The sequence below is a fragment of the Alosa pseudoharengus genome, unplaced genomic scaffold (assembly GCF_046254945.1).
Source record: "Alosa pseudoharengus isolate Yale_2024_CS ecotype anadromous, Long Island Sound unplaced genomic scaffold, YU_APseudo_1.1 YU_APseudo_1.1_scf_3, whole genome shotgun sequence".
Lineage (NCBI taxonomy): Eukaryota > Metazoa > Chordata > Actinopteri > Clupeiformes > Clupeidae > Alosa > Alosa pseudoharengus.
In genome coordinates, this window is record NW_027468718.1 from 44,457,448 (window position 1) to 44,468,742 (window position 11,295).

The 11,295-nt window shown below is 39.9% G+C and overlaps 1 protein-coding gene across 1 annotated transcript in view; it reads right to left on the reverse strand.

Moving 5' to 3' along the window:
• Positions 1-201: 201 nt before the first annotated feature.
• The window catches only part of esyt3 (extended synaptotagmin-like protein 3), a 20,341-nt gene continuing 9,247 nt past the window's right edge, over positions 202-11,295 (reverse strand). The window contains exons 15-23 of the mRNA XM_076264425.1: positions 10,874-10,945; positions 10,688-10,774; positions 10,381-10,530; positions 3,502-3,752; positions 2,413-2,511; positions 2,107-2,238; positions 1,299-1,404; positions 1,098-1,147; positions 202-934 (exon numbers count right to left, since the gene is read on the reverse strand). Of these exons, the coding sequence (XP_076120540.1) occupies positions 898-934; positions 1,098-1,147; positions 1,299-1,404; positions 2,107-2,238; positions 2,413-2,511; positions 3,502-3,752; positions 10,381-10,530; positions 10,688-10,774; positions 10,874-10,945 (984 nt within the window). The 3' untranslated portion in view covers positions 202-897. The remainder of the gene's footprint in view (positions 935-1,097; positions 1,148-1,298; positions 1,405-2,106; positions 2,239-2,412; positions 2,512-3,501; positions 3,753-10,380; positions 10,531-10,687; positions 10,775-10,873; positions 10,946-11,295) is intronic.

Below are 11,295 nucleotides of genomic sequence, written 5' to 3' on the forward strand. Positions count from 1 at the left end.
TTTACTTTATGAAACTTTGCCAGGTATTTATAGTAACCATTTTAGAAAAGCAATAAGCCACTCAAGTCCGAGGTTACACTGATTCTACAACAGCTAAGGCAGAGAGGGTTAAAGCGGTAGATCAACGGAGATGAGGGTTAGACAGAGAGTTTGTTAAACCACCTTTTTTGAATACCCCCCCACACAATTCAACGTCAGAGCAACAATATAGATGTTTTTATTCAAAGATTTTATATCTCATTTTACAAGAAATATTTACTGTTGTTAAATATGTAATGCCAAACTTACATAACATAGTTTGGAAACTCCTCAACCACCTCCTGAGAAATAACCTACAGGCTTACAGTGACATACAAAATGTCAGACAAATGGCAGACAAATTTGGCAAATGGCAAAATACCCGTGTTCTATGACTTAAAGAAGTTTAGTGCAATGATCTTTTGCATAAGATCGAAGCTTTCCCACTAAGTAGTGGACTGATTTGTCCCTTGGATGTACCAGAATGTATCATTTTTAGATATAAAAAAATTGACCTTTGCATTTACTTTGGCTCACAGTCCAGTGCACACACATACTGTATGGTACAGATCATGTACTGACCTCATCAGATGATGAGTAGATGTGACCTCATCTACTGAACACAAGAACCACAGTTTGACCTTTACAGAGTGCAACTCTTGCAAAATGAATCCAAAAGAGTACTTAGAGACACTATATCTCTCATTAGAAAAGTGGCAACACATTAAACACTCACACAAACCTCATCATGTCCATAAAATAACCAGTCTTGTGAATGTCTCTATCATTTCTTATACTCATTTCTTATACTCTATTTGACCTCAAGGCAGCTGCTCCGTTTTGAGGACAACCATGTAGAGAAATGGTTCCTCCAACTAACTAGGTTTTCTTCAGCCCAGGCAGGGTAAGCTCATACCTAATTGATGAAAACATACAGTGAATGTACTGAATGCAACAGATTGTGAATGCACGTAATATCTACACACACACACACACACACACACACACGCACACACACACACACACACGCACACAAAAGATAAACAACAAAAGAGAGAGAATATCATTGGTTCCCTTACCATTCTGTGGAGCCCATGGTCATGTCAAGGCCGGATAAATCAATGAGCACCTGTAAACATGAAGCCAGGTCATTAGAGATACTGGTTACTGTTACCAGGTTAGGATTGAGATCATCTCCTTCCTTTCCTCACTTATTCAGAGGAGACAGGACATCTTGTCCATCTCAGAGGAGACAGGACATCTTGTCCATCTCAGCTTACCATTCCAATTTCCTTACGCTCTCGGGCGTGGAACATTCTGCTGTTTTTCACAGCCACGTCCAACTTCCTGGTCTTGGCCTCCTCCAGCGATACAGAGAACTCAAACCTGCAGAGGGTGGACATGTACAGTGTTATAGTGAATGGGATCATTCATATGGCTGTGCAGTATTTGCTTAATTTCATGTGGACAATTAACTATAAACCAGACAATGATTGCATTTACATGCAGTGAAGTATTGTGGTTTTGTATTTGCACATGTAAACGATATATCCTGATGTCAGAACCCCAGATAGGCCCTTTTCCCGGTTTTGAGTAATCCGGTTATGCTAGGTGGAGTACTTCAAAAGAAACCGGGACACTGTTCCTTGTATACACCTTATCCCGGTTTCTCATGCAAACATGTGTGACTGTGCCAACAGAACTTTATTGTTGGTAACTGGGACACTAGTATTCATTATGTGTGCAGGGATATTAATAACCAGGTTTCTGTGTTTGTGTAAACACCATATCCTAAAATATGATCAAAATCGGGATTAGCCTCATAACCGGGATACTTAAGTGTATGTAAATGTCAATGAGATAATGACAACGATGAAGCTGTGTTTTAAGCTGAAAGCAGAAGCTGGAATGTTTACAAATAAACGACTTAATAACTTTGCTTTAATAAGAGCATTGCTTTAGATTAAGCATAAGCCTTCTTGTGATTGGTCACTGAGAACACATGAGTGCAGAGGCTCTCTATTTCTCCCCCTTCCTGAGTCCTAAAGTCTCCCCCTGCTGGACAAAGTAAATACAGCAGGCTTTTACTTCTCCTCGAAGACTGGGTTCACGGTCCTCTTCTTGACCGGAGTTCTCATGCGGTGCCTCCACGTCTGGTCTGGCAGCACATAGATTCGCACATAAGAGTCAGAGCCGTTCTCCGAGCAGGGGACCAGGTCCCTGCAGAGCGAGCACATTGGGACATGAGAGAATAAGAAAGGGTCTACATTATGGGTGTCTTTTTTATCATCACCAGCCTCCCAAAAACTTGTCAAGTGAAAGCAGGTATTAGAGTGCAAGGGCTTCATGGGTATTGAAGTTTTTCATTGATATGTACAGTAAGGAGTTACATACCTGCAGGAGTTCACTAGGACAACGAGTTTCTGTCTCAGTTTAGCATATTTTATAGTCAGCTGAATCTCCCCAAAGCTTCCAGTGTGATTCAGTATGGCGCTGAAAACAGAACACAGAAAGAGTATACTCAAATGTTTATCGTCGTAAACATAGCACCAATTATATTGAGTTGTGATGGGTGTAATGACTTTGGTAATAATTGCAAAATAATGACAGAGACACATTATCATTATAGCTATATAATACTCTGCAAAAAATAATATTCAATATTCAAGAGATTGCAGAGTCACTGATTAGTGAACTGTAAAACCTACTTGTTCTCAGTAGAAACAACGTACAATGGAGTCAGTGTAAAAAAAACAAATATGCCTGCTTAATAGAGTACTAAAGTGTGACATCACGTTTCTGTAGCAACCAATTTTCTGTTCTACACAAACCAAATTGACATTGTGAAATACTATACCAAAGTTTTATAGAACATTTTTTTGCAAGTTGATAAGCAGTTTGCCTCTCCGTATATATATCTATGTTCGTACTCTATTATGGTAGTTAATAAACTGACCTCCGAATCAGCACATTGATGTTCTACATAACCTTTTGCATGTCGCTTACACATCTGTATTAGGGCAATTCCATGGAAAATTATGTTTTTTGTAACATCCATAACGCCAATAAAATGTGATGGTATGGTATGATGTGAATGATTACATGAAATTTGAGCATTTGCTATTTTTGGCTGAATAATGTACATGAGAAAAAATGCACAAAAAATTAATGTTATCATTCACATCATACAAATGTTAAGGAATTTCACTGGCATTATGGATGTGACAAAAAGTCAATTTTCCGTGGAATTGCCCATTATTGTACATCTGCAAATTGCACACAAATCAAAACCAATTACTCTGGGTAAGGGAGTCAAATTGCACACAAATCAAAACCAATTACTCTGGGTAAGGGAGTCAAATTGCAACACACAAATCAAAACCAATTACTCTGGGTAAGGGAGTCAAATTGCAACACACAAATCAAAACCAATTACTCTGGGTAAGGGAGTCAAATTGCAACACACAAATCAAAACCAATTACTCTGGGTAAGGGAGTGCCTCCACAAGGTCCATGCGGGAGGAGGCGATGGAGTTGTCAGACAGCAGGCTGTGCGAGTCAAAGCGGCGCATTGATGGGGTGGATGGGGCCGTCTGAGACCCGGGGTAGAGGCCGTTGGAGGCGCTGGACGGGGGCACGGGTCCTGACTGGGCAGCCTGCGGCTGACGTGGCCGATTCTGGGGCTGTGGGCTCACCACCTCAGGCTTTGGTTCTGCTTTCTCTAACTTTAGGATCTGGAGCAGGAAAAACACAAATTGGTACTTTTACATTTATTCATTGCATTGCATGTAAATGCAATGGACTATTATCGCTGTTCTTCTTCTTATTATGACCGCCACTAGCGAAGCTAGCGAAGCGGTCATATAGGGATTGTCAAAGTTTTTTTTTTTTTGTTTTTTTTCCCCGTCATCTACTTCCTGAATTTTTGGTCAACGATACCCGGGACACCGAACCACCGGGGCACATGAAATTTGGTGGGTATGTAGCCCCACTAGACTTTTACGGAAAAATTTCGTTTCGTCCCCGGGGGCCACTCCACCCCCGTGCTGGGCCCCCCGAACCGCAAAAAAAGCAGTTTTTCCTAAATAACTACCTGAACCGTGGCACTGAGGATGAAGAATCTTTTATGGTATGTTGGTCTCAAGGGCCCACATCAACCTGGCCCATAATCACTCATTTGTGATTTGCACCCCCCCGGTAAAAAATGAAAATGCAATATTATTCTGCTTTAATCGCCCCTATCTTCAGTTAAGATGTTCAGAACTGCACCAAATTTTATGTGTATGATTGACCTGGCATTCTCTGGGGGTATGCCAAGTTTCGTAGAATTTCATCCATGGGGGGGTCTAAAAAAAATTAGGTTATGTGTACATTTAGTGACTGTACACTCATTGGCCTGTAGATGGCGGTGCACACATATACACATGCACACACACACAGGCACCCACATACTATCGGTATTAGAACGGCCGATACATAATTACAAATTCAGTAGGATTAAAAGAAAGCCATAATAAATATTCATCACCATCATCATGGCTGCATTTCCAGTATTGGCGATAAGTAGTCGTTTGTCCACTAGATGGCGCATCGTTGCAGTGAGACGTAATTTTGTTGGAAGTTAAAAGTGGGTTGAAAAAAACAATGGATGCTTCCTACAAGGACTGTAATTTACCGCAGAGAACGTCTAATAAGGATAGGACGATGTTCACATGAAGTGTAATTCCCATTTCTCCTTGAAGCCGACATAAATCTGAGGATGTTTATCGGACATGCTTGGTTTTTACTGCAGGTACGTTAATCTTATAATATCAATAAGGACCTAGGTAATGTTACCGTTAGCGTTGGTTGAGTGATGGAGGCCAATTTGATTGATTGCATTTGTAGAAAACTAGAAATGCGGATATACCAAGCAGATTGATAGCAGCACTGTAATTGTATCTTTCGACTGTCATTTGTTGCACGTGCTACAAAAATCATTCTGTGCAATGGAAGATTTACCAACGTTACTGATACAGTTTTGCCTATACATGCGTGAGACTAAGACGCCTGTTTATTTCGTTTTAAGTGCGTGCAGGGTGTGTGAGAGGGGAATCGATGTGCTTTGATTCCAGCTTGGTAGTTGTAGTCTGTGAAATTAAAAAGCACGTGTGTGTGAAGTATCCAAACAATGACACCTTCATTTCATTATGGCTGCTTTAGCAACACACCTTAAGCTACTGTGTAGTGGGTCCCATTTAGAAGTGGCTACTTCATTTGCGCTTTCCTTAACTCATGGAGCTGCATGAATTTTATTACAACTTTTCGCCACAATATGGCAGTTTAAGTCCGCTTGATACTGTAAGGCGTAAGCCATTGGTTTCCAAAGGAGATTTTATTTGTGTCGCCAGCATAGTCTATTGACAATTTATGTATAGGCCTACCTTATAAGCCTACCTGTAGCTTAGGGAACAGCTTTCTATTAGGATCTAGTTTGTTAGTTACAGTTTTGCCATAACTCCCTGATGCATTTTTGCATTTAGAATAGCCAGAGCGTGGATATCTAAATCGGAAAATTAAACAATATCGGGTGCCATGGACTAGGCTGGGTGAACCCAGCCTGATCTGCCCGCTATTTATTTTTTGATTTCTTAAAAGATTGAGCTTGGTCTGGTGAAAGCCAGACTAGCCATGGACCTCAGTTACACAATGCAAGGGAACATGAATCAGCCTATATTTGCACGAACAATAACGGACAACAGTTCTTCAACTTTGGCCCGTTAAAATGTGTATGAACAGTCTAGCGACGCATTTCATCAAGGCCCATTTGGACATGTCAGTTATTTGCACCACTGGTTACATGTAAAACAGCATTTCGTTTCAGACTACTGTTACTTAATTTGTGCATTAACAATAACGTTTCAGACTACTATTACTTAATTTGTGCATTGACAATGAAGTATTACATGAACTAAAGATGACTAAAATCTTATGTAGAAGAAGAAACATTCACAAAAAATCCATCCATCAAAAAATGACCTTTGTTTTTGATAGCTGTTGAAAACGGCATGGAACTGACAGAGATGTTTTTGTTCATAAACAAACAAACAAACAAATAAATACATAAATAACATTATGCTGATACCTTTTGCTTTTCCCAAATACAATGTAGCCTACAGGTGTAAATTACCTTTCATCAATCAGTTGCAATGGATGAACTGTGATGAACTGCCCTACTTGTGAATGTTTAGAGATTTTAAAGGTTTTATAACAATGCTACATCTTCTTTGGCTATTCTACAATCTATTCAACTTTTCAGCACCAGTAGGCTACTTTCTGTGCAGCCGCACACACACACTCAGGCATGCCAAACAAGCATACACAAAAGTTTCAAAAGTGGGGGATGGAGTAAAATATGGAGGCAAATTTTCGCGGAACGGCTGTACCGAGCGGCGGTCATATTTTGTACCGCTATGCGGTACATCTAGTTCTTCTTCCGACCAAATTCAACGTTTAATGCGACTGAAACCGTTGAACCGTCTGACCTCATTCAAAGACTCCTACAAAGCTCTTGTAACGGACAATCGTAGAATGTATTTTTCATATTTGTGAACTTTATACTTTTTGAGATATTTACGATAAAAGAGCAATAAAATCCCATAGACTTAACATTGACCGCCGTGGCGGCAACTTTTAGCATTATGACGTGACCCGCACCTGAAAGCAATCGACAGCTGGTCCGCTGCAATCTTTCTATCACTGGAGCTGTGAATCTTCTCAACGTTTTGACCTGCCGTGATACTTTACTTGCTCGTAAAACTCTCCTCCAGAGGCACATTTCTCTAACTACAGACAAGGTAAGTGGTCCGATTGTTGGTATTTGACTAATTTATGTCGTCAAATATTATGTTATGTAGCATTCTACTATAGGCCTAGGCTATGTATGAAATTATAAGTCACAAGTAGCCAAACTCGGTAGTTCTAACGTTAGCACTTATCCTATCCGTTGATATTTATTATGTAAGGAAAGTTATGAAACCCACCTAATCAATGTTAATAAGTCGTCACTAGCTAACGACATTCAAACCTAACGTCGCTCCCAGCTGAGCACTGACGTTAACGTTACATTTGCTCACTAACCAGTAGCGTTTTAACTAGCGTTATACTATCTGGCTCTTGATAACCTGTGGAAAGGGACCTGATGAAAACCTTACTGTTTGGAAACGGACCATATGACCAAAGTATTGTTAAAACACACTACAGAAGTTGAGGTATAACGTGTGTGCTGTCAACATAGCTACAGAGTAGGCCTATGTTTACTTGGCCTAGGCTACTCATTTCTGCATTATTCTGGCCTATAAATTAAAACTTCCCAGTTGTTGTAGGCTACATCCTAAAGTAGGCCTACATCGTAATCTGTAGAAAAAATGTGGATAACAGACCTAGCAAGCTGTAAGATATAGTGTTGGTTATCAAGATGCTTAATATCAGAATGGTCCATCCTTAAGATTCAGTTTATGATTCAACAGCAACAACACCCTTTGCCTACAAAGTGTTCTAAGCTGTTTACTTTAAACTGTTTGACTGTCAACTATCTGAACAGAAATGAATAAAACACACAATGTTGCTTTGTTTGCAGTGAAATACTATAGGCTAGTATAGGCTAGTATATTTAATAGGCTAGTGAAATACTATAGGCTAGTATATTTAACTACCATTACAGATTTATGGTGCAACAACCTCACTTAAATATCTAAGTTGTATTGAACAATTGTACACATTCCATGCTTTTGTCTTTTAGGGACCAGACCAGACCAGTGTGGTGATGACCGTGTATTACATTATGTGTGTGCCTGTCTGTGTGCACATCCTGCCAACCATACATCGCTGACATTAACACTAACATTAATTCCTAAAAAACATGTGACCATATCTCAACATATCTGCACATACCTTTGAACTATAGACGTAGATCTGAGATCTACACTGAGACATTCTGAGTATTATATTGTTGCAGGAGGACTATGCTGACAACTATATGAAGCATGCATACATTTGAATCATGTGCTGTGACATCTGTGAAACTTAGCTGTGCTGTTAGACCTCTGTTTTTAGACCTGGGGCCTGTACTACGAAGCGGGGTTTCTGGCTTATCTGGGTAACTTCGAGAGTAACTTGATCACGTGTGGCGTAACTTCCCGATTAACCCGTACTACGAAAGGTGGATAGGTTTTAACCGAGGTATGCTGCCATGGCAATTTACGCTGCATCTCAAACCTGCTCCGACCAGGTTATGTTCTTGGTTAACCCGAGGTTTCCGTTAACCACACCCTTTATAAGTACCACCCCTCCACTAACAATTTCTCCCGAGACATGTCGGCGTACCTGGATGAAAAAATCACCATTTTAACAAACTTGTTGAATTGAATGTCATATTACTGTACCCTGCACATAAAGGCTACACATTTCCACAGCACCAGAATCCGACCGAATGCCTCCCTCAACCCCCTCCATAATCGGCCTTCCACTATTATTTGCGATGGCCAACTCCTCTGCTACTGTAAAACACTCTGGTGCCTTACAGTAGTGTTCAAAGACACCTTTTTCTTGTTAGCTGTAAAACAGAGGCCAAGTGAAGGCTATAAGCATAGGCCTACATGTTTTCATAATTAAGAAATATTAATGCAAGCTATGACTATATAAACCACTATTCTGAATAATGTGTTTGTGTTTCATTTTCACCTGCTGCCATGTGCGTTTGGCAATGGTGTTGCATCTGAAATGTTCACAGGATTAGGCATACACTAAATCAGTCAATGGGGCTACTTAAACATTCAATTATCCTTATTACTGTAATCTATATGCCCACTTCTAAATTGTGTTGCATCTGTAGGCATTTCTATGAACTCAAAATAAGTAATTGAATTATTTCAACTCATTAAATACATTCCGCAAGCTATTAATCATCCGTATTTGAAGAACATGTGGAAATAAAACTTTACTTTTAGGCATTTAGGATCTGCAATACATTGCCAACAGCCTTGCCAGCTTGCTTTGTTCACTGCCGACGTATTTGTCATAATAATTGGCATTCCTCATCCGTAAAATAAGGTGAACGCGTCATCACTGAAAGTGGTGATTTGCGCTGCAACCCGCCCCTTTTATGTGAACGCGCACAAACTCCAATGAGGTTAACCCCGGCTCAACAAATCAACTTCATAATCAGCGTCGTAGTACCGATTAACACCACTAAAGATAACCAGGTTTTGTCAACCCCGGTTTAACAAAGTAACCCTGGGTTACATCTGGGTATGTTAAGCTCCCTTCGTAGTACAGGCCCCTGAGCTGTGCTGTGTGAAAATTAAGATTCTAACCTAAGTTCTGTCTAAAACTGATCATCTGAAGGGTTGAATCTTGTTCTTCAGTCTATATCACCATCAAAAGTGACCTATTTATTACAATTAACTGAGACCTCTAGCTCTTGCTGCCATTTCAGAATTACCACTGATAAATAGATCTGTCTTAGGATAATATGATAGGCATTATCAATTTCTGTATATAAATACACACACACAATTGTGATTTTTTTTTTTACTTCAAGCTTACATTGGTTGTTAAGTGTTCATTAGTGTATTCTGAGTATCATTCTGCTGTATTAAAACAAAGAATGTTGATCAATATTGAATGAACAATTTATTTTTACTGACTGTCATATAGCCTACTCTAAGCTAACATCTAATCAAGGAAGTTGTTTTCAAGAATACTGGACACGTCTATGTAATCTGAATAATCATACTGTAAGTAATTTAATGTTATACACAGCAGCTTTTTTGCATTTACATGCAATGGTAATTCCCTGGAATTGCATTTTCTAGTTCATTTAGCAGACACTTTTTTTTTTATCCAAAGTGACATACATATCTCAATTATATTACAAAGGATTACATTGTCCCCGGAGCAACTTGGGGTTGAGTGCCTTGCTTAAGGGCACAACGGTGGAAGCTGGGAATTGAACTTCTCTGGCTACTGCATGCTAGCCCAGTTCCTGTACTAGCACTAATTTAATGCACCCGAAAAGGAATGTTATGTGTCGGTCAATAAATGTCATAAAGTAGCAGTATGGGTCTCACTATTTAGGTATTCACATACAGTACTGTAAACACACAGACCTGTCATTTTTTAACAACAATGTTAAATGTTGCAACTGAAAATATACACCTGTAACAGAGCATCAAGATAATCTTAAATGTGGTAAAAATTACAAAAGAAAATACACAATCCAAATATTAATCTTCACAGTAGTCTCTTTCTCTAGGAAAGCCAACCCTACTAAGTTAAGTTTTGAAACCTCAACAGCACGTGGTGGTTGGTGCGCTCACTCACCCTGAGTGTGGCCTTCATCTTGAGGAAGCTGTTGGTCCCAGAGCGAGTCAGCTGGAAGCGCTGGTCCAGGATCAGGTCCGACGTGTTCATCAGACGGGTCAGAGGCAGCGAGACTGCGCCCAGTACGGACTTACTCTCAGGCTCCTTCACCTGGAGGCACCAAACACCAACGCAAATGAGCACTAGTGAGGGCTGTGTCACAGAACAGCAAACCAAGAGGCTTCATTCCTTATTGCAGGAGGGAGGAGAGATATACTTTGTTATGGTGATAGAGCGTGTATTATGCAGAGTGTAATTGATGGTATACCTGGACAGTGAGCACTTGGTTGTCCACATTGTGCACAAAGAATGTGAACCCCTCCTCCCATACTGGGTCTTTGGTTGCATGCACAACCTAACATTGATGAGACAATAGGCATTTATTACACACATATATACTGTAGGGACTATAGTACAACTCAGTTTACACAAATTTGTGTGTTTTTTAACAAACCTTGCTTTTCTTTGTCTTCTTGTCAATTGATAATTCCACATAGGAGTTTGGATGTGTCTTCCTTTTTGTTAGCTATTGGGAAGGGCAAATGTGGCATTAACACCTTCTACTGAGACTGCTAAAGAAACCTAGCAACTTTCAAAGTCATTGTTTAACCCACATGTCTGGAGTTATTTATAATGTATGGCATTTTTAAAACTGCTGTGGTATTTTGAAAGTGTATGTCACAGTCAACTAAGTAGTTGACTGCTCATGTGACTGGAGCAAGAGGGGTGAAAAGACAATGATGATGTCTTTAACAGTGGAATGTTCTGGATTGCCTGCTGGCATTCATTTCGAAGCTGCTTTGAGTTCACATTCCAGTGCAGTAAAATAAGGGCAATCACCTGCTTCAGGTAAGGTAAGATGGGTCTATATCTATA